This window comes from Stegodyphus dumicola, chromosome 6 (assembly GCF_044657685.1).
Source record: "Stegodyphus dumicola isolate Sdum_Otavi_A_Nest chromosome 6, ASM4465768v1".
Taxonomy (NCBI): Eukaryota; Metazoa; Arthropoda; class Arachnida; order Araneae; family Eresidae; genus Stegodyphus; species Stegodyphus dumicola.
Window position 1 is genome coordinate 16,198,147 of NC_140773.1, and position 25,007 is coordinate 16,223,153.

Genomic DNA, 25,007 nt, shown 5'->3' on the forward strand with positions numbered 1-25,007 from the left:
AACGTCCGGATCTTGTGGACAGTGCAATAATTCTGCACGACAATGCATGACCACATAAAGCAGAGTGTGTACGGCAGCTACTCCGACGTTTGGGATGGGAAGAATTGGAGCACCAGCCGTACTCTCCTGACCTTTCGCCCTGTGACTTTGATCTCGTACCCGAGATTAAGGAACCAATACGTGGTAAGCGGTTTGGAACACGAGAGGACATTGCTAATGCTGTGCGCCAACAGATGACCCGATTCACACATGGTGCGGGAAATGCTGAGGCTGATGATATTCACCGCCTCCCACCTACATCGTTAGCAGCGTGTGGTGACAGTAGCAGGAGACTACAGTGAGGGTCTTCAGGCCCAGGTTTGTCATGTCAACTTTGTGTGTATTGTGTTATCATTCTTTTGCACGGTGAAGGCTATATTGCCCTGTATACTACCGTAATAAATTCGTGTGTTACGATATTTCAGTGCTATTCATTGTCCACACATGTAGCTAAGACCTTGCCCTTTCGTCTGCTTATGTAACATTTTTCAACCGGACTGGTATCTTCAAGAAAAAAAATAGTTGCCATGACTTTTGCCCCAACCTACGTATTAAGAAGTTCGCCAAGTGAATTATTTTTGGTACAAGCTGAAAAAATTTGTTAAAATAAATATGTGAATTTCTCGGTAAATTTCGCACAACATTTTACAAAATTTAATATTTAGGCATAATTTGAACCGTAGAATCGAAATCTGGAAAAACATTTATATATTATTTCTGAAAAAGTCCCATTTTGTGTCAAAATATCTATGTTAGAACAATGCTATATATAAATCTAATATATATCCTAAGTCGTGCTTTTGAGACATGAAAAACGCAGTTTGAATTTCGTCAATTGTCCCAATAGAACGGGAGATATAGAACTGTCCAATTTTTTTCTTTTCTTTCCCCCCCCCTCAGTGTACAAGTATTTAAGTCGACGTCCTTGTTTGTTAAACATAAGAGCTCGTCTCCACACAAATGCATTATTTATAATAATATTAATAATACATTATTTATACTTTTGTAAGCACTCGTTACTAAAGACGTATTAATATTTATGTTTTGCAATCGTGTGTTTAACATTTTAACTAATAAGATAGAAACTCATAAACTTTGGCAACGCATTTTATTCTACTAGCATTTTATTTATCTGGGAAATAATATAAGTTACATGGATCACTTTCTTAGAAAATAACAATCGTACACTATATCAAATTATAAAACCTTTTTTTTTTTTTTTTTTTTTTTTGGCATGAATTACTAACTGTACAGAGTTCAAAGTGGTCCTTCAATTTCTTTGAGTCAGTAAAATTAAATTATCCAATGGAACAAAAATGATCGTAATGCCCCCAGCGAAAAATTAAATAAATTATATATTCTAATTCTGCGTGAAAAATGGACAAAGTTATACAGAATCGATTTATTGAATTCACGTTTTTAAAATAAAATGCACTAACGTGCAATAATTACAAATTTAAGATCATCGAACATAAATCGATTACTAAGCGGATTGCTTTGACAGAGATATAGAACGAATCCCTTTCGCATTTGATCATATTTCTGTTACATAAAACCAACATTCTTCTTGATCAAAATTCTTCACATTCATTAAAAAGTTAATTCAACACCCCACTTATCGTTTCCCTGCTGAGGCTGGGCATGGCAAAAGTAATTTCAAAAAGAGCTAGGAGGGCTACGAACTGACTTGAAGCGTTTTGGACGTTACATCTGCAACCGAGGTCATACCGCGAAGGTCATAGCATCTATGTGTCTTTTATATACAGTTTTCTGGGAGTCATATTGTTTGGAAGTGCTACCAGGTGGTCCACTTCACCTAATATAGCTAAATACCACTTTGAGGCCAATAACAAACAAATACCTTGATGGAAAGTTGTAAATAACAGCTCAATGATACTTGAGCCCAAGAAGTAAACGGGTGAACCCTAGAAATTCTGTGGTGGAAAATTCATTCGGGCTTTTCTGCCAGATTGACCAAACATACAGTGGATGGACAAAAATATGGAAACACCTTGTGAAATGCATGTTTGAAAAGAAAGATTGATTTTAATGAAATATGTAGGTGGTGCTGGCATTTTTTGACTACTGACGCCACCTATACAACTTCGTTAATGTGCTAAACAGTTCAGTTGTTGTCGGAGTACTGTTATGTGAGGTTGTCATTGCATTATGTCAGAGTTAACAGACTTCGAACGTGGGCAAATTGTTGGAGCACGTATGGTAGGTGCTTCCGTAAGCAAGGTAGCCGAGGTGTTTAGTGTTTCAAGAGGTACTGTATCGAAGATTTATTCCGCATATTTGAAAAGCCGAAAAACATCATCTGCTAAATCACAGCGCGGATGAAAGTGTGTCCTCAGTGATCGTGACAGACGATCATTAAGGGCAATTGTGACGAAAAATAAGAAGACCACAGCTGCAAAAGTTACTGCTGAAATGAATGTTGTGTTACCGAACCCTGCGAGTACCAAAACAATTAGAAGGGAGCTTCATAAACAGGGAATTGCTGGCCGTGCTGCAATTGAGAAGCCACTCATCAGTGATGCTAATGCCCGTAACAGGAAAAGGTGGTGTTTAAGTCATAAAGCCTGGACTATAGAGCAGTGGAAGCGAGTAATATGGTCTGACGAGTCTTCTTTCACATTGTTTCCTACTTCTGGCCGAGTTTACGTCTGGAGAACGCCATCTCAAGCCTATAATACAGACTGCTTGTTGCCAAGAGTGAAACATGGCGGGGGTTCTGTTATGGTTTGGGCAGCCATATCGTGGTTCTCTGCTAGCCCCATGATAACTGTGTCAGGGCACATGACTGCCAAGACTTATGTGAACATTTTGGCCGATCAAGTTCATCCCATGGTACAAACTTTGTTCCCCGATGGTGATGGTGTCTTCCAAGACAACAAAGCCTCTGTTCACACAGCTCACATTGTCCAGGACTAGTTTTCTGAGCACGAGGATGAGTTGTCCCATCTTCCCTGGCCACCACAGTCACCAGACCTGAATATTATCGAACCTTTGTGGTCTACATTGGAACAGAAAGTGCGTTCTCATTATCCACCGCCAACATCGTTATCTGAACTTGCCACCGTTTTGCAGGAAGAATTGTATAATATTCCCTTGGCAAACATACAGGAACTGTATTTATCCATTCCGAGAAGACTGCAAGCTGTTTTGGATGCCAATGGGTTTCCTACACCATATTAAGCAAAGAAACATGTTTTTTTAAAGGTGTTTCCATATTTTTGTCCAACCCCTGTATCTCAGATAAGTGCTGTGTCGGTTGCATCCAAATCGCGAGTCTCGAAGCATTTTTTTTTTTTTTTTTCCTTCTGAGGAAGATACCGTGGTACGACGCTACGAAATTTTGTAAGTTGATGAACTGTCATAAAAAAGATTTTAATGTGTGCCAGATGGAATACCGTCTGGAAACATCTTGTACATTTTGATTATACTTGACATAAAACATTAACATGCCTTAACACTGACCGGATAAAATACACATTGTCGGAAACATTCATTGTATTTTTATATTCCGCATGTACTGTCCTAACCGCACAGATAGCCGAAAATGGCCTTGTCTTTGGATGTACACGTGACTCCAGAGGCTCTTTCCTTTTCCAAGTCTAAGCAGAATGCAATGAAACAAAGCACGAGGATTAACATTTCTACATGAAATGGGAAGCTTTAAACAAGAAGGATATTTAGCTATGGCAGAAATATTAACAAAAACAGCAGAACTTCATTAACCTTCCAGCACGCGCGTATCCACAAAATGTACGACAAATTCAGTTTTTAATGCACGTTTTTCGCATTTCGAAGCTGAGACGTCTGACGGGCATTTCTATTCCTCCTTTCTACCCTTCCCCACATCATGGAATGTGCCAACAGGAAGTCATTTGACTTTTTTTTAACTGGGCTTTTGTGCTACGTGGCAGCTTTTTCATAAAAGTTACGACACGCGCGTGGTCGTGTTTTAAAATTCGGAAAATATTTTTTTCTCAAATATTTAGTAATTTTGTGTTAATAATTGCCGTGTATTATTTTAATTTGAATACATTTGGCTCTGTAAATTTTACATCGGTTTTCATGAAAAAAAAAACAATATGTGCAACCAGCTGATTTCGCTCGGATTCTTCAAGAATTATCTGATAAAGAAAAAGAAACCTTTGGCTGGGAGAACAATAGCGATTTCCATTCTTTATTTTCTTTTATTTCTGTTTTTTAGAAATAAATAAAAACATTAAAGTTAGTTTAACGTGCGTTTTCGTAACCAGTAAGAAGAAAATTTCCTTGCAGAAGTAAGTAATGCTAAACATACTTTTATCCTACCAAGGTGTTTTCTTTTTTTATTGTCTATGCTTGTCTTTGATGAATATTAAAATTAGCTTGGATTTTAAAATATAATTATTAAATAATAAATTTAAAATTTTATGTAATGAAATGCATCATTGCATTTCCATCTCACTAAATAAGAACTTAAAAATAATTTACTTATATTTGAATGTGATATCATTTGCATTTTGCAATAATAAGAGATTAATATTTTATTCCTTAACAAATTTATTATCAATATTCACTCATTTCTGTCGTTTTTCGTGCCAAAAACGGCATACGACGTGCGCGTGCTCATGTAAAATTGCCAAGCGCGAGTCCTGGAAAGGTTAATGATCATGATTGTGTCAATTATGTAACATTTATTTCCTATGATACATATAACTTCTGTTGCTCACTAGAGCACATCGACTGATATTAATTAAATAGGGCTTTACAACCTTTTATTTGATAAATTCCTTTTATCTCGCTTCGTTACAGAACTTAATCTGATAACTCTTCTAATTTTCCGTTAAAACACTGCAATCGCTTTCATTCGATTGAGCATAACCGTTTTAATTACTGACTTACCTAAAGGTACAGAGTTTGAGATTATTTATTTCGAAATATAGGAAACAGTGTAGGGAATCTTTCTGAAGTTGAAAATCTTATATATAAATGAAATATTTTCGCAAAAGTGCAGTTTTATTTACAGGGATGATACCAGTTACGCAGAAGTTTTCATCACTCTGATCAATTGGAGGATACTGAAGACATGAACTTCTTTATAGAGCATTCAGCAATATAGCAAATTTAGTGCATACACGCGTGCTGGAAGGTTAGTACCCGGTAAAATTAACTTCCGTGTGGACCGAATGTAAATAAAATCGATACTTTAATTAACATCAAAACTGTAGTTTTTCAGTTTGTACGATACCAAATCTTATAAGCAAGAGATTTCGGTACTTTTCCATTTCGCCGGCGCAAATCTCGTCAAGCAGACTTTATTGGCGACAACATACCGTGTACAAGTATACACATAAAAAACGTTAACAAATGTTAGTTCTAAGAATTTTTTATTTTGAAGGCATAAGCATTTTAATACCGTTTAAAATTTTGTAAAAAGCCAATAACTAAAGACAATAAATTTGTAAAAAGATTTGATACTTTTACCGTTTCCCCGGCGCAAATCTCGCCAAGCAGGCTTTATTCGGGACAACATACAATATACACAAATAAAAAATGTTAACGAATTTTAGTTCTAGGAATTTTTTATTTTGAAGGCATAAACATTTTAATATCGTTTAAAATTTTCTAAAATGCTAATAACTAAAGACAATAAATTTATATAAAGATTTTAATTTAAAAATTTGCTACGCTTACATGATTCAACACCCTGATTCGCCGGTCTATATCACGTGACCCTAAGTGATCTCATCTCACGTAAACTACGCTACAAAAATCTAATTCTCTCAGTAATTATCTACATTAATTTCAAGTTAAATCTTAATTTGGAATACAAGTTTCAATGCAGGAATTATTTCAATTCGTACGAATAGCTTACTCTGAAATTATGTAAAAACGCAGTGCTGTACTTCGCTGGCGCATTCTCATTAGAATGGATGAATTTAACCCTTGACTTTGCCTTTTCAGTATTTTCGCCTTCGGGTGAGTGGTGTGATTGCATCTTAATCGACTTAATTACCGCGAATGGCCCTAGGGCATAAAATTGAATTATCTGGTAAAAACTCTATGTAATTGTATGGCAGTATTGAAAGAAACAAGCAATCTGATAAAAAAAAATGGCTGTGACTTGTTTTGAAGATGTGGCGTAAAAGGTTACCTGCGAAGATATTCCGTTTGCCGTCAGTTGTACCATTATTGGCGACTTTATCGCCTGCGCCGGCAAAACGGAAAAGTACCGAGATTTCAAAGCAACGAAGAAGATTCCGATTTATTTCATATTGTTAAGATCGCAAGGGTTCGTAATGGATTAGATGCACACAAAACCGATGATAGCTTGATGAAATTTATTTTTCCCAAAACACTTTGCAGTTCTGGCACTTTTCACACAAGTATTCGTACTGCTCTTCTCATTATTACAGAGTACAATCAATAGTCAGTATAAACAATCAGTAGTTACCACTTCAGACTACAAGAACGACGAGCATAAGGCGAACCTCCTTCAAAGCCTCAAATGCATAAGCTCTCGTCTTCATCTGTGAGCACACTCAATATTCTGAGATAAACTCAAAACTAAACTGAAAAACTGGTGCTGTTTCCTATCTTATATATTTTCCCCCGTCCGCCGAGAAATTTCCACTATCTTAGGTTTCTTGAAATTTCTGGGAAGCACACATAGTCACAGATACATACAGTTACATAGTTTTTTTTCGGACCAAAATGTTGCCAAATAAACGCCACGTTTAGCAACTTTTGGCGATAAAAATTAGTCGCCCAAACTTTTGCTAACTTGGCAGTATCTCGCCAAATTGGCAAGACAGTCATTTATCTCGATGCTAAATGAACTTGCCACTACAACCTTATTTTTCTGACGAAGCTTTGTGCTCTTGAGGCCTTTCATGTTACATTATACCATATATATATATATATATATATATATATATATATAATTCGTAACAATATAAGTGAGATTTAATAGAAATAATGCATCTATTCATAGCTAATATACGTAACATAAAATACTATATAGATTATTATTATCTGGGCATTTAGGAAATAGGCTTAGGCAATTAAAGAAATTTAGATCATTTTGGCAAGAAATATTTAAAAAAGGTGTTCATAGATTAGCTCAAACCACCGTTAGTGACAATAACTTTTAAGCAATTACAAATCAGTAAGTATTAGTCAATACCACCACATTACTAAACTTCTGATGTAGAATATTAAATTACTGAGAAAATGATGATGGTCATTAATTATATAGCAGGATATATAATATGAGGCGTAAAATACATAAAGACATGCAGGATACTAATAAATTAAAGTCTGTGACATACTGGGTTATTGGGGACACCATCATTGTCGGCGTCATTATCACAGGCGTCGCCTAATCCATCTCCATCAGCGTCTTCCTGTCCACTGTTTGGAGTCACTGGGCAATTGTCCTAATAAGAAGTAAACAGAAAATATCAGCGTTGTATTTATAAATAAAGTTTTTATCAGTAGTGGAATCTTATTTCTTTACATTAAATGCAGATCAATATACTTAAAATTATTTTTAAGCACAAATTAAATAAAGCTGCTTATTTTTAAAAATTTTAAATAAAATAGTTATAGTGTTCGATTTCTATGATGAAAAATAGAATATTAAAAGTAGTTCGCAATTTGATTAGAAACTATGAGAAATTTAGAGATTTTCGAATAATCTGCATAGATTTGGTTAGTGTTTTCAATTCTGGACAACCTATAAGGTGTTTTTCTCTCCTTTCTGCATGCCTTTGTGGTGTAACGATTAGCACACTCGGCGCGTATTCGAGTGGTCCAGGTTTAAGTCCCAGTGAGGGCAATGCACATTTTCCATGACTCCTGCTTAAAAGAAAAACCTAATGACTCTACAGCAGTAGCCGAACTAAAAAGGTGGTGGATGATGATTCTTCACCACCAGAATTTGTCGACTGGTTCCCCTTTAAAAAGAGGTTTTTGCTGCCTTCCTGCATGTTAATTTCTGCAGTTAAATTTCTTCAAACAGCCCAGTAGAACAGGAGATATAGAACTGACCCTCCCTTTTTTTGTGCAAGGTGTACAGATGCAGTACAACGGCAAGTTTTAAACATTATCTGCCGGGTATTGAGATTACACTCTTCCTGACAAGCGGCATATAGCTTCCTGGTATGGCTAAGCATGTCATAAAGCTGAGAATATTGGATGCTCTGTGGCAAGTAAAGATAAGAAAAATTAGTCGAAAATACTTAAGGATCTATGTTTGATTCCAGATGGTGATGAATATTTGCAAATGGCAGTATATTAACGATATAACTTGCAATAAAGCGATAAATAAGTTTGTAGAGACATTAGCTCCGTTCGTTGCCGAGAATATGAAAAATCAGTAATGTCCTCACCGGGATTTGAACTTCCTAACTGCTGGTTGGGCGTGCTTTAGCACACAGTACTTGGTTGGGCGTGCTTTAGCTCCACGAAAGCACACAGTACTGAAAGAGAAAATTCCTTACATTCTACTCCACCTTGAAGGGTGACTGAAAAGGAAGCTATCCAGTCGGCGATTGCAGGTGATTACAAATTATAGTTTTCCATATTTCACTTCGGGTACCACTTGCAGATTTATTAGGTTTATTGAGGAATAAGATACACGAAAAAACAGCAATGCCTTGAGCAGAATTTTAGCTCCGGACCTCTCGATTGCTGGCCAGACGTGTTTCCAATTACAGCACGATCCAATACGCTAAGGAAGCAGGAAATTCCTTACGACTTGGCATTCCTGTTAATTAATCTATTTTGCTATTCAAATTACAAAACTGTGTTTTAAGGATTAAGGAATAATAAATTCATCTCTTTTTTTCTCGTAATTAAATTTTTTTGATATGTTCATTGCATCTGACCGCTGGAATCGTCCTATTACTCAAAACTCAGTACTTTCGGAACGCGCACATTTGCTCCAGTCCTCTTAGTACAGACAGGGCTTAATCGGTGTAATGTTTAGTGTCCATGATTGCTAAATCACTGGGCTCAAGTTCGAATCCCAGAGAAAGTATAGATAACTAACTGAAAGTCTACAGCGCCCGTACTGCAAACGGGCAAACGAACCGAAAGTTTTCTAGCGTCGTTTGGTGGACGACCGTCACGGACCGCTGGTCGGAACTTAACAACTTGTGCGGTGAGATTACACCTGTCCAACCAATGGTGAATTTCTGGTGTCTCGCTCCACTTATCTCAGTACCTGTCACAAGCAATGGGAAATGCCTCTTTTAGTATTGTGACGTCACCTTAGTTTAAATTATCGGTGATTCCTAAAGTCCGTATATCCGAGAACAGTGAAACGTTACAGTATGAGAGTTCGGTCTAGTAAGATGCTTCTGACATTACAGAAGTCTATTTTTCCATCAAAAATATCCTTAATGACAAGATTTTGTAAGCTTTATTGAGATGCCCCAGAGAAGAAATATGAAAACAGAAGCTTTCTCTCCGTTCGAACTGAAACATGAACTAGGCTCTTTCTTTGTCCCGGATAGTATAACTTTAATGTCCCGGATAGTATAATCATTTCACTAGGATGGTGATTAGCGACGCTGACTGCCGTACCGACAGGTCCGGGTTCGAATCCCGGAGAAGGCATGGACGTTTGTAAAAGTATAGTGTCTGTGCGGCAGGAGGCACTCTAAATATGCGTCGAACGAAAACTCCTCTCGAGATGTTCATAGTAGAGGAAGAGGGGTGGGAAACCTTCAGACCTGTCCCTCCCCGGGATATTCTTCATCAAAACTGGGAGCGGAACTGAGCTTTGTTTAATATCTGTTAGCACTTTTTTCTCCTTGATGATATATGAGCGTTGGTTGTCTAAGTTGTCGTTGTTGCCAATCTTACAACAGTTAGCACAAGCCCACAACATTCATCTTAGCAAGGAGTCAAATGGTTCTGTGGTTGGCTTGAGCCTTGAGTACCATATAGGTGACAGCCCGATTTTATTATATAGGTGATTATACCATATAGGTGACAGCCCGATTGTTCAAAAGTCGTACTATCACGTGTACGGTGCTCAAGGCTGTTCCCAACGAAAGGCACAAACTTACACTCCTTGCTACAAAGAATTCCGTGCGTTTGTTCTGATGTCACTGCCAAACAAGTGAGATAAGTCACAACAACATTTCTCTAGTAGAAAGTACACTAATGCCCTCTGACTGCCAATTTCAAGTATTGCAAATTTCGTAACGTGATATGATTTTACAACGAACATTTTTAATATTTTATTATTATATTTTTAATAATTTTATTGTTATATTTTACATTTTTTTAATATTTTCTTCTCTTGTAATATGCTTCTAGCATTGATAACATAATGAATGTAGGTGAAAGCATCAAAAAAGCATATCTTGTGACTTCGGCATGAAGACGAGGGAAAGTAAGATTTATAAGGAGTCTTATATTTTCGAATGCACTAATATGTAATATTTTTAAGAGCAATAAGTGTAAATATGCAAATAAATTAGCACACAGATTCACAGATGATATGTAGAGATAAAGCTATCATAAAAATTAACGTATATAACACTTCTAGCAATTGTTCAAAAATTAGACTAGAAAAAGTGTCAAGAAATAACGTACTGCTTTGCATCTTTCGTTGTCACACCTCAAGTCGAAATCGGACCATCCATCTAAATCACTGTCAGGACCACACATATGACCGTCTCCAGCCCAGCCGATGCGGCACTGAAAAAGTAGCAAAATTAGTTTCATATTTTTTCCTTTAAAGTTTTTTCAAAGTTCTGCAATGTAATCTTATGCATTTATATTCATAGTGTATAAATAAATGGATTGGAAACATATGGCAGAACGTGTTGGAATGGAATCTGACTTTCTAACACATACGGAAAAGGATTAGAATTGCGTATGAAAGTTACATAAAAGTTGCCTAAATATAAGCATGTATTACTAACTGGAAATCTATAATAAAAGATTTGTAATGAACTGAAACCTTATGATTTTCTTAAATTTAAGTAATAATTTCACTGTGAAATGTGCAAATAAAACTGTACGTGTAAAGGATTTTATATAGCATTTTTTATCTGCTGTTTCTGATTACTTCGCATATATTTTGAATTTCTAAAATTGTTAAATTCTGAATTATAAATACTATTCTTAGGATTGCTGAAAAACGTAACGTTTGAGTATTTTAAACATTTTATTGCTTTGAAATTAAAAATTATTAATTTCGATATAATTTTACGGTATATCTCAAGTGGAATTCAAATCGTATTGAAGTAAGTAATCACAAATAACGTAAACTACGGGAAAAAAATGGGACAGTTCTATATCTCGTCATCCGTTCTACGGGGCGTGTATACGAGCCAGTTTCCCTTAGAAAGTCCTCCACGAAGGCATCCCTCCCCTTAGGCAGATAGCCCTAGTGTGCTTGGCCATAATTAAATACACCAACACCGTTCTACTGGGCCGAAACTTGCGATTGACGAAATTAAACTTGCGTTTTTCATGTCTTGAAAGCGCGACTTAGGATATGTATTAGATTTATATATATAGTCTTGTTCTAATATAGGTATTTTGACACAAAATCGGACTTTTTCTGCAATAACATGCCAATTTTTTTTTTCCATATTTCGATTCTACGACTCATACTACGCCAAACCGCCAAGTTTTATAAAAATCACGCGAATAGTTTTTAACAAATTAGCTCTAAAAATTTTGGCTCCTCAATGTTAATTGAATTTGGTATATATTTATTAATATCTCTATTTTTATTAAACTTACTTGATTCCTTCTTCCAGAATTCGAAATTTAGGCTTAATTCAAATATAATTCACACATTTTTTTATTTATTTTCAAAATTTGTATTTTTAAATATATTTATGAATTTTTCGAAAAACTTTTTGTATTATACCTATAAAATTTTTAACATCATCTTAAAGTAAATGTATTTTTAGGTACACCTGCAAAAATTACAATTTTTTATTCAAAATTCCCTAAAATATACATGAATTTAGATATTGGCCCGTTTTGAAATTTGGCATCATTTTTTTTAGCGGTAATAAAGCTAAATGTGGCTTACTCCCTTTTTTAAAATTATTTGAAAGTATGAACTGAAGGTTGACCTTGAAGGTGGCTTTTTTTCGGTTCGCGTAAAATGAATGAAATTAAAGGAAAGTAGGTTACTATAAATTAACAAGTTCGCCAATAAAATTATTCTAGGCGCAAACTGAAAAAATGCGCCAAGATAAATTTTTGAATTTCTCCGTAAATTTCGCACCAAATGTTACAAAATTTAATATTTAGGCATAATTTTATTCGAAGAACCGAAATATAGAAGAAAATTGGCATTTCATTTTAGAAAAAGTCCGATTTTATGTTAGAATAATGCTATATATAAATTTAATATATATATATATATATATATATATATATATGTAATAATAAAATTCCATAATCAAGAATAAACTTAAAATCTAACTGTATGTTCTTTTCATTTTTAATGGCGACGGTCTCTTATTTGAAAGTACGTGGAATTAAATCCACAGCCCCGTAGAGAATGTTCTGGAAATATTTAAAGCGAACTGGATTGGCTGACGAGGCTGACGTCATTTCTTGGAAGCTCCGCCTTTCCAGAGGCTAAAAAAAGACTCGCAAAATGAATATCGGGGCTTTTCTTTAATGTAATGATGCAGTAAACTTCATACAAAAAGTTATTAGTAATTCTTTTTATTTACTCCGAATATCTGATTTTGTAACTGCTATTACTCCTGAATAATAATAAATGGATCCTTGTTTTTTAAACTTATCGTCTGATAATTTAAGCTACGACTACATCTATGATTCTTCACAAATCTATTTATTCCGGACAAAAGCTGGTACATCACATATATATATATATATATCCTAATTCGCGCTTTCCAGGCATGAAAAACGCAGTTTGAATTTCGTCAATTGGCGCAGTAGAACTGGAGATATAGAACTATACCTTTTTTTCCGCAGTGTACATATATGACACGATTTCTAATTATCATCATTGTTTACCAATATTAAATACACAGAGATCGAAAAAGAATGCCAGCATTTTGCAACCCTATTATAAAATGAATTTTTTAATTTATGGAAATAATTTTTATGTTGAAATTTAGATAAATAATTACTCCCCTCACAGTAGACTGTTACTTTAAAGTAGGCATTTCAAGGCGGTTCCTCGCCATCACCGTACAGAAGGAATTAAGAGATTTCAGCAAATTAGAGGATTCGACCTTTTTTCCTCAACAGCCGTTACCATGGTTAAAAGAGCTTCAGGGAGGAAAAATGGCTTTGAAATGCCGATTCTGAAGTAAGAGACTACAGATAGTGTGTGAGTGGCTTTATATGTAAAAGTTCCCTAGCTCATGGATTAGACGGGGTGGCCCAATATTGTGGTTTCCCGAAGCCCACGTGTTACAAATTTGTACTTCTTTTTCTGAGAAATTTTTAAGAACATTGTTTACAGTGAAAATATTATTGGTATGAGCCACGTGAAACGTCGAATGATAGCTGCAACTGAGGCTTAAAACTGAATATCCTTTTGATGTCTGTTCAACAAATAATGTCAAAATGTGTTAAAATGTATATAAAACTTTATATATTTCAAGTATAGGTGTAAAAAATTTACATACATATGTATTTTTTATTGCATAATACAATTTTGTAATTGTAGCAAATTTTTCTATGGTCCTGTATCATACGTACACTGGTTATCATAAATTAAGGAAAAATCACAAAAATCACGATTACTGAAAATGTTACATGTAGAATTTAATGAAACTTACCCACAATATAGAACACATAGCAATGTATCAAATAACATAAAAAGAAATTACCAGACAAATATGGTAGTATAGAAATTAGCACATGTATAAAATGAACAAATCGAAGGTGTCTTTGCTATAGAAAAAGTACCTTCAATATGGAATATGATCGCCTCTAGAAGCAATACAGCACATACAGCGATGTGTGATGCTTTCAATTAGGCGGTCTATCAGTTCCATAGGAAGCCAGAGCCATTGCTCTTGCAAAGCAGTTGCAAGCGAGACAAGCATTTGAGGGGGCGGATTGAGAGCAGCTAGACGTCTCCCTAAAGCATCCGAAACGTGCTCGATAGGATTCAAGTCCGGAGATCGAGCAGGCCACTTCATGCGCATAATTGTTTCCTGTTGAAGATAATCATCTACGACGCGAGCCCTGTGTGCTCTTGCGTTGTCGTCCTGTAACAGGAAAGCATCACCTATTGCCCCGGCATATGGGCGCACATAAACATCAAGGATGTCATCTCTATAAATCTGAGCATTCACGGTTCTTCTTGGAAAGACATGGAGGTCTGTGCGTCCACCCAAAGAGATGCCACCGCAAACACAGATACTGCCCCTTCCGTATGCATCTCTTTCACGGATGATAACGGGTTCTAGGTTCTCTCCATATCAAATAACGTATACTATCGCTTTCTAGACTAAACCTGGACTCATCCGTAAAGAGAACCTCCCTCCATTGATCAGGCGTCCAGTGGACATGTTGTCGTGCCTACTGAAAACGGTCCCTCCTATGGCGTGACGTGAGCGGCACACAAATGGCTGGTCGCCTCGCATACAGACCACCTTCGTGAAGCCTTCTACGCGCAGTTGACGTTGACAAGAACCTTCCGATGTCTGCAGCAAGGGAGGATCTAAGAAGAGTCGGAGTAGCGGTTCTATTCCTGAGTGCACATAATGTCAAATATCGGTCATAGGCGCTCGTCGTAGCAGTTGGCCGTCCTTGGCTGAACCTCCTAGATGCCGAATCTGTGGTTTGAAATTGCCTCGAAAGTCTCTGAATCACAAAAGGACTCGCATTTAGCCATCTGGCCACTTCTGTTTGAATTTGTCCTGCCTCTAGTCTCCCAATGGCTCTCCGTCGCAGTTCTGCAGGCAAATGATGCGAGGTCATTGTTACGAATTGGCTATCTCAGATGTCTGATGTCAGATTTCTGATGGTATTTTTGTGATTTTTCCTTAATTTATGATAACCAGTGTAGTAGTTTTGCATCTTATATATTATCTCAGTTACCATAATAAAAATCGCCAAATTTCCTGAATTTCCGAACCCTGTCAACCATGCTCCTAGCAAACCTTCAAGCAACGGCGCTGTTTTCGTGTAGTTCTTTTAGTTGTATTCCAGTTTTTCTAGACAAATCGTGATATTTTTTGCCATACTCTCAATTTTAAACTATGGGCTTTTGGAAATCGCGAATGATGAAATAAATTATGGTAACCGTTTTGCAGAAATTTTGCAATATTTGAACATAAAATCGTTAAATGAAATAACAATGAGATGCATTTGGTCGATAGTCGTTACTTAGCGGAGGTTGCGCGCGATGCCGAGTTTGTGCAATTCTCTGATTTTTTTAAAGCAAAAACTGATTAATACATACATGGGAAGAAGAAAAGCGGAAAGTTCCGCAGTTTTAAATTAACATTATATTTCAGTAAATTTTTAATAAATATTGGAAATATGGTTTAGATTTTTAACTTGCTTGATGCTTATATAGTTATTTTTTCACTTTTTTCTACTAAGTTTTAATTCTAAATACCGTAAAAAAGGTTTTTATTTAAATATTTTTAATTAGCATATTTAAAAAAGGACAATATTTACAAATATTTACAAAATTTAAAAAAGGACAAATTAACAAAGGGCAGCAAATATAAATGATCTTTCAGAAATAACTTCAATTCTAAAATTTATCTTCTCAAATGAAGCTTTAGGTTTCTTGTAAAATTTTAATTTTTAAAAAATGTCAAATATATCTAGCATAGTATAAGTTAATAAAATAATTTAACTAATTGTTGTCTAAATAATGAAACATTTCTAAGAAAACGCATTGTCCACTGTGAATTAAAAATTTAAAATATCGCTTAACGGAGGAAATTGCGATTGCGCAAACGCAGGGGAATTTCTCAAGACGGGGAACATTAAATATTAATAAAACGAATTTTAAACAAAAAGCTCGTACCTGTAGATTAGCAGTGCATATATCAAAATTTAACAACATTTATGTATTGTGAAAAATTTTGAAATAAGTTACAACTTCAGGTGCTTAGCTACAAAACTTTCAACAAAAGAAAATAAACAAAAATTTTAAATATAATTCTACTCAAATATATTTAGATCTTGATTTATTTGACTATGAAATACGGCTTTCTTTATTAAATATTAATAAACAAATTTTCGAACACTTGATGTAAGTTTCATAATTTGAAGAATTAAACTATAGTGTTTTCGTAAGAAATCAGCTGGAAATAAAGAGAAAAATCTTATGTGAATTATTACAAATCTTATGTGTATCTTATGTGAATTGATGAAATTTTTCATAAGAGGTAATGATATGAATTTACTGCATTTGTAATGTAACAACATTTTATCAATATTAATAAAATAATTAATATATCGTGTCAATTAAACTAACCTGAAACAAAAAAAAAAGATTGCCAACAGCTACTATTTATTTAAACCGCTGACATTAGCGAACAAATTTCGACATACAGTGACGTCACATGCAATCGTATGCTTCCTCCAACGCCAGAATGTGATCTTATAATAATAATAATGTGTTTAATCTTTGGCAATATTATTTTTATTTAATTTTTTTTGTAAAATTTACAAATTTTTTATTTAAAAAACTCTACGATTTGAAAGATTCTACACTAGCGACACTTTTCGAAATAAAGCATTTTTATCTCCAACGCGCGAGACTGTTGCCAGTCGGAAAAAATGAGTGCGATAATTAGTGTTTCCGGAATTTTTAATTAATATATCGGCTGATTATAGTCGTACGAAGATGGAGACAGTCCAAATGACTTCCCAAGAATTTTTGGAATCGGGAATAGTATATTTAATGTTTTGCAATGCTATTTTTATTTCATATTTTATAAAACTTAGAAATTGTTAACAAACTCTACGATTTGAAAGCGAGCAGTGGCAACACTTCTCGAAATAAGGCAGATTTTTATCTTCAGCGTGCGAGACTGTTGCCACTCGGAAAAATAAGGACGAAAATTAGCGTTTTTAGACTTTTTAATTAATATCTTCGCTAATCAAAGTCGTACGCAGATGAGAATTGGCGAAATGGCTTCCCACGAATTTTTGGAATCCGAAGGAGGGGTACCTCTGTCGAACTTCAACTCCCCGCCGTTCCGGAGGAGATAATGCCACAATTAACTAACAAAGAGACAGACATACATAAATTTTAATAAAATAGATGATGAGAAAAAACGATATCCATCCAAGTAGTAATAAAATTTTACTAATTTAAAACAACTATATCAAGGAACATATACATAGATATTTTCACAGTATTTGAATTAGGAAAGGCAAAAATTTATTTATGAATTGTTCATAATGTCTTGAATGGAAAAGTTCATTTATGAACTGTTCATAACGTTTCAGTTAATTATTCGAATAATGCTCTATCTCTAATCTTAGTATTCGGAAATTATTTTAATGCAGTCAAGTTAGAATACGGTAACGTTCTAATACAATTTCTTCATACTTCAGAAAATGATTTTCCTCTTACGTAATTTAAATATGAAATAATTTTCCTTAGAAAGCACTCCACGAAGGCATACGTCCTAACGCATACAGACCTCATGCGTTCTGACATAATAAATTTACCATTCAAATCACTAATTTGCTTAAAGAGGTTACCTGAAGTTTTAACTTAAGTAATATTTGTGAAGCTATAAAGCAGCTGTAAAAGAAAATTTATATATAGTTAAAAGATCAATGGTGAGGGGGAATTATTGAAATATTTCAACTGGTTTTTTTTCATTAATTGCCGGATTCAGTAAGTAAATTTTTATTGCTAAGAGAAATAAAATAAGTAATTTTATAGACCCGTTGGGACGATGAAAAGGGGGAAAAAGATATCTTATAATGCCATATTTTTTTTTTTTTTTTGTTAAAAAATATATCTTACTCTGCACTGATAATGGAGAAACCCTCTTCTGAGTTCACATTCAGCATTGGGGTCACAAATGGTGCCATCTGGACAAGATCCCGGATGTTGATGACAGCCGACGCTTTGGTTCCCAACATAACCCTCTCGACATTCTCCACAAATGTAAGACCCCTAGAAAAGCATTTATAGGTCAATAATATATAACATTTCAGCTAACGTATGAAAAACTTTTATACATAACATATGTTAAAACAAATAAATTAAAGCATATTATTAATCATTATCATTCATCATCACCAAAACTATCATAAATCCTAAATTTATAAATATCATAAATAAATGATCAGAGAAAAATTTATAAGGCTTTTTATACTTCGTTTAAAATTTTGCATACATAATGCTTATACTTTAGTTAATGAAACGCATACATGTAATTCATATTCGTGTGTTCATTCTTATCGAATTATTATCTAGCTTCCTTTTTAGAAATATAAATTGTTATCAATTATTAATCCTTATCCAGCTTCATTATCATAATTTTATAAATATAAATGTGCTGAAAAGTTATTTAAAAAAGTAAATGAGCACAGCAAAAATTTATAACCCACTTTTTATACTTCTTTTTTAAGAATTACCACACATATTACTTACATTTTAATTTATGAAACACGTTTATGTAATTAATATTCGTATGTTCATTCTTATGTAGCTTCCTTTTTTAAAAAATGTGTCGTATGTTCATTTTATGTAGCTTGGTGTCTAGTCAAAGATAGTAGGATTCCAAATCTCCTGTGGTTCAATGAACTTCATTTGAGAGGAATATTTTTCAAAGATTATTTACGAAATTGCTATTACAGTTTATTCAACCAATTAACTCTCTTTTAAGAGTGCCGATAGTTGAATATATAATATGATAATTTTTAAAGATTCTGAATGAGTAAAAGATTTTAAAGAGAAGTTGTATTAATCTAATGCAATTCATTTATCAATTAGATTCAGTATTCAATTCAATAAGATTCAATTTATCTTTTGTAAAGTATATGCCATTTAGGATGCTTTTACACTGCAAAGAAATCCTGTCTTGGTGTGGTGTATTTAATTACGGCAAAGCACACTAGGGCTATCTGCCTAAGGGGAGGGATGCCTTCGTGGAGGAGGGAAACTGGCTCGTATACACGTTACACATGGGGAAAGCCACGAAAGCACCCATGCAGCCAGCCCGTTCGCGGGATTTGAACCTCGGACCGAACTACCAGTGTTCAGCGACTTTACCACTCGGCCGCCGGTGGGCCAGAAATCTTGTCTTGAAATATCACTTTAGTAACTTAGTTACAAATACATAATCTGTATTTGAATACTAATGTTTATTTATCAGTGTTTGCTAGAATTCTTTCTTATACAAATAAAAATTAATATTTGCGGAGTATTATAAACTATACATATTGTGTTGGCATTTAGTCTATTTTCCTTTCTTAGCCCTCTCTCAAATTTCAGATCAAAAGTTGAAAATTAAGTATTAAAAAACAGTAATTAGTTATTGGTTTATTATTGGCTTCATGTAGTGCATTTGGTATTGATTTTCTTTCAGCAATCTCAAACAGCTACGCTCTCTTTCGGCAGGCAAGTTGTCTCATTGGTAGCTCTTCTAAGAAAGTGCAACTTGAAACTTCATAGCCAAAGGGCTATGGAAGACTCAGATTGCACTTCTACAATAAAATTCCAGTAATTCGAGATGCTAGAAATGCCGGATATTCAAATGTCCCATATTATCAGACTAAGCTGTACAATGTCGTAAAAGAATTTTGACGTTATATTGAAAAGAATTGCATTTATTAATCCTGCAAAGACATTTTCTGAGTTAAAGTTATAAATAAGTAAGTTATTTTATAGTTTAATAGTATTGAATCTGCTTTTACTTTGAAATTTTTATTATCGTCGGTGCTTAAAGCCTTTAAAAAAATCACCTGTTTCATAAATTCTGCTTTGGTAGAAAGCATGACACAGAAATACTTCCAAATATGAGTTTAGAAGCCGTATGAAATGTTCTAACTTTCCCAAAAGCTTAAAGTTGCTAAGAAAGCCAAGTTTTTCAAAATTATTTTAACAGCTGGGCCAAAGTGGTTCATAACATCAAGCTTTTAGTGAATTTTTAAAGTCACAAAAGATCCCTTTCATTCCTTAATCAAAATATTTATCAAAGTGAAAACATTTTACATAAATAAAGAAAAATCAAACGATATGTAAGCCCAAAGCTTATAAACAAAGAACTAACTGAAAACGGCAAAAAGAAACACCAGAAAACTGCAGAACCTTAAATAATATTACGGGAAGTGCTGGACGTACCACCGTACACGAAAACATCAGTGAGAATGGTGCCGGATAATCGGATGTGCCGAACAAGTGGATGCCAGATTATCAGACATTTACTGTGTGTTCTTTTTTTAGATATTGCCACGGAGTTCTCAATTTAACCTCGTCCAACCTCTTCTTTTATATTAAAGAAAAAGATTTTCCAGCCTTAATTCAACACTTAACTTGTCCAATATTCATTCAGAATTTTATTCTGGAATGAAAATACAGAAAGAGGAAAAGTGGTCTGATGGTTTTCAGCACAATGACGACAATGACCACTTTCAACACTACGACATGTCTGCTTTCAACACTTGTTGTTGTTGGTGGTGTTACTAATCTCCATGCCTAGGAATATACCAGACGCGGTCCACGAGTCCATTCCCCTTTAAAAAAACGAACACAAGCTTAGGAGACCCGTAAAGGTCCACAAGAGACAACTCCAGGCACTCAAGGAAATGTGCCGGTAATACGGGTGCATTGTGACACATAGAACAAATTGGGTGCATCATACCACTCTCAAAAGTAAGTTCCCTCAGGTGCCCGCTGAAGAACCGGGAAAGTGTTGTCTGAACACATCTTTCGCAATCCATAGCAAGGGAACTTCCAGGACAATCAACTTGAAACCAGGGATGACTCGGGGGCTTTCAACACTACGGAATGGATCTGAAATGTGCATGAGTACTTTTCGAAACAAGAAGGTTTACTACAATTATCTGAAACATAGTCATTAAAATTAAAAAGATATTTCTATCGAAATTAACAGTGCAGCCATGCATGAAAGTTCTTTACAGCAAGGGAACATCAGTTTGATAAATTTCTTAAAAACAGTTTGGCCTTTATGTTCTCGAACACAGACGAACAGCATATTGGCTTTTCAGCGCCTTCCAAACCAAAATCAAATGGCTGGGGAACGTTGTTACAAGAATATTCTTCCTATCCTTTTTAGCAAATCGTATTGCAAAATCTCGTTCAAATCAAGTATCAATCTTCGAAGTTCTGGATGAAGATTCGCTAAACCGAAATCGTTAGATTTTGTATTATGTTATACTGAAGAAAATTTCACGCACAGCCATAATATTGCATAAATTGCAACAGAAGCCACCTCTCTGATGAAACTTTTAAGCTAATAATATGTCTTAATAAAGTGCAATAGAAGTTTTTGTTTTTTGCCAATAGTTCTCATAAATATCCCTGCGCTAATATTTACATGGAAACTGTCAAATCTTCATTCCTTGCCTTAAAGTATGTGGAACATTTCCTTTGAAATTAAAATTTTCTCACTAAATAGACATTCTACTTAAGTAATTTCTATCCTACATGTATAGTTTTCAAAGATAACTATGAGTAATATAATAATAATGGTACGGTGGAACCTCGAAATACGAGTTTAATTCGTTCCAGCATTGAGCCCGTATAGCAAATTTCTTGTATCTAGAAACAAACTTCCCATTTGAAAATAATGGAAATCCAGTTAATCCGTTCTGCACCCCCAAAAATATCAACATAAAAATCAATTTTTTTAATTAATAACACTGGTAAATAATATAACCTTAGTTTACCTTTTCGATAGCTTTTGACGAATAATAGATTCCGACACCGACCTTTTAACTGCTTCTCGTTAATCCACACCAACAAAAGCTTCTAGGTGTTTTCGACGGTGCTTGGAAGGAACGGTAACTCCTTTGGCTACACCAAGTTTCTTAATTTCTTCCTTCTTCTTCAGAATAATGCAGATCGTCAATGTCGAACGGCAGTAAGTCTTCGCCAACTCCGTCACTCTTACACTACGCTTATGTTCATCTATGATTATCTTTCTTAATTTCAACGGTCATGCCTTCCTTATTTTTCTTTGGAGCACTATCTGAGGCAACAATCTTCTTGGAAGGCATCGAGAAATGATTATTTTCACGTTAACTGTAATAAACAATTAACTCACAAGCGCACAAAGACGTTGATCAAAGAACGCTGATTGATCTGATGAGGGGATTCCCCGAATCGGGAAATGGTGCCACGCATACACCAACAGCCTGGCTCATTGCTCGTTACTCGAGTCAATGCTCGTATTTAGAGACTAATTTTTCTCTTATACTTTCCTCGTATCTCGAATTTCTCGTATATAGAGGTGCTCGTATCTTCCGTACTTATTTATTAGCACAACAACCTTGGCTTAAATTGGCGATTTTTACAGATGGAAAATGCGATTTGGTGAATTTTCGGATTGCAGTGGATATTTTTGCCAGAGTTTGGCGACTTCTGCTAAGGTAAATAGTGGGTTGCAAAAATGCGCTGCTAAGCACATAATACTGTATGCTCTGAAGAATTTCCTACTGCAGCTGAATCAAAAATTAAATATTATTTATTCATTACATTGTATGGTTCCTCGTTCCTCTTGTCTAAGATGAACGTTGAGGAACCTAGCGAACTATGTAGTGACTCATCGCTGAGTTCAAGCAACTAAAAACGTAGATTCGCTAAGGGCTAAAATTCCCTTTTATTCTCTCACATAAGTCGGCCCCTTCTCTGGCTTATAGGAAGCCTCTACTGGAGCTTTAACTCAGAATAAGAAATAAGAAAGTAAACTATAGCTAACTAAAGGAGACTTTAGTTAGTTAGCCGAAGCTAAACACAAGTATCTAAAGCTCTTAACTAGCCGGCGAATATCAAAAGGCATGTAATAAAACGGCCGAGCGTATCAGCTTTAAGAGTGGTTCAACCCGAAGACAAACACGCGTTACTAAGGATTCCCAGCGCTCTCTATCGAAGTAAGTTGAATCTTCCTTAAATACTTCTTCTAACTCATTTGCATTCAACGCGATTCTAAAAACTCATTCTGGTAGGGAGTTGTAAGTGGGAACAAGAACTGATAGGAAAGGGCTTTGAAATTAAATGTTATAAAATTAAAATATACCTTAAAAAATATAAGGTATTTCTCCCGCGTTCTTAGCATGCCTTCGTCGTGCAGTGGTCAGCACGATCGACGTGTATTCGAGAAGTCCGTGGTTCGAGTCCCGGCGAGGGCATTGCTCATTTTCCACGTACTCCTGCCTCAAAAATACCTAATGTCTCTACAAACATTCAAAATGTATTGAAACCCATACCCGGAATCGAATAATGTTAAATCGATATGAAACTGCGCTTACACTCAAATTTTTAGATTGCATTCTCTTTGAGTACGCTACAAGATCTAATTAACTACTTCTGAAACCGAAAAGTTGCTTTAAATACATCAAAGACTTAGTGGATGCGTAAACTAATTTATCAGATGACAGCCTGTTTCGATGGATAAATATAACTAAATGCCCAAACTCCTAAACCATCAAAAGAATCTTTGATGACTGCTAACACTTTACGTTATTTGTTTAAAAGGAGGAATATATTCCCTTTTATCTCAACAGGAAACGTGAATTTATTTTCATTTCATTTTCCAAGGTCTTTCTCTAAAGTTAAGGAAAAAAGAAAAGGACTTAACAAAAGTTAGTTATAAGTAGTAATAAAAAATTTCTAATGCTAATGGAAGTTTTCGTTCGTGAAGTAAAGATAAAATTTTAATACGATCGAAATCTTTATCATACATTCACATTAATTTAAATGTCGAAGGCTAGCTTAATGAATCTCATTTTAAAAAATGAAAAGTAAGTAATAAAACACGTACCATTGTGTTTATGCATCGAGAATTTAATGCGCATCTTCCGTTATTCGTCTGGCATTCATCTACGTCATAACAAATCTGAAAAAGAAAATATTATGACAGTTTACAAATCTCTAAAAACATTAATTCTTCAGTTAAATTAAAATTTAAATTGAGGTAAATATATATTCAATATTTTTTTCCATAACATATGTTCAATTTATATCAACCTTTTTGGCTTATAAATGCATTTACATAACTAAATGAACCAAATAATCGGAAGCCAGTCAAATAAAACGACTCTAGCGTGATGTTGTGCAAACATAATTCAGTGCAAATACTATTTCATTACCAGAATTCATCAGAAAGTAATTCATTTATGGAAGAACATACAGAGGCCGTTCGCACATTTCTAGGCTACAAATTTTACTGTGCTACAAAACAATCGTCTTCTTAGAAATTTTTTGAACTGCCTGATAGCGTGTTTTATGCCCGTCTCCATTTCATTACCCTTCCGAGATCGTTCTAGATCCTAAATTGAGACTCAGCCGTAAAGAGTACGAGGGCCCATTGCTTTGGTGTCTCACTTTGGTGTCTGCGATGTTCAAAAGTCCAATTCAACTGCGCTGTGACATACAATGGAACGCAAACGACAGATCGTCAGGCGTACATTCCACCTTCATGCAGTTGACGCGACACAGTTTGGCGGGATATGGGTTTGTCCTACAGCAGCAGAGAGATGGGAGGACGCCAGCTATCGCGATGTCGTCTTGCACATAACAACAAGAAGCGATCATCTGTCGCGGTAATCCTCCGGCCACCTGACCTATGATTTTTTCATGGGTTTTGATCCTTTTGGTAACGATTTCACAGCCTATTGATGCACATTCAGCTCTTTCGCAAGAGCGGATTGTCTTGCACCAAGTTGCAGCACCTCAACAGCCCCTCAGCTCATTTCTTCATGAAAATGGCGTCTTCGTCTCCTGCTTTCCGATTTGCATAAGTTGGGTTACACTGAACTATCGCTGC

General features: G+C 35.1%; 1 protein-coding gene across 1 annotated transcript in view; it reads right to left on the bottom strand.

The window, feature by feature from the left end:
• Nucleotides 1–25,007, bottom strand: part of LOC118205901 (cartilage oligomeric matrix protein-like) — a 242,136-nt gene that overhangs the window by 75,818 nt on the left and 141,311 nt on the right. Inside the window, exons 10-13 of the mRNA XM_035378174.2 lie at nt 24,003–24,077; nt 18,017–18,169; nt 10,648–10,752; nt 7,368–7,475 (exon numbers count right to left, since the gene is read on the bottom strand). Coding sequence (XP_035234065.1) covers nt 7,368–7,475; nt 10,648–10,752; nt 18,017–18,169; nt 24,003–24,077 — 441 coding nt within the window. The remainder of the gene's footprint in view (nt 1–7,367; nt 7,476–10,647; nt 10,753–18,016; nt 18,170–24,002; nt 24,078–25,007) is intronic.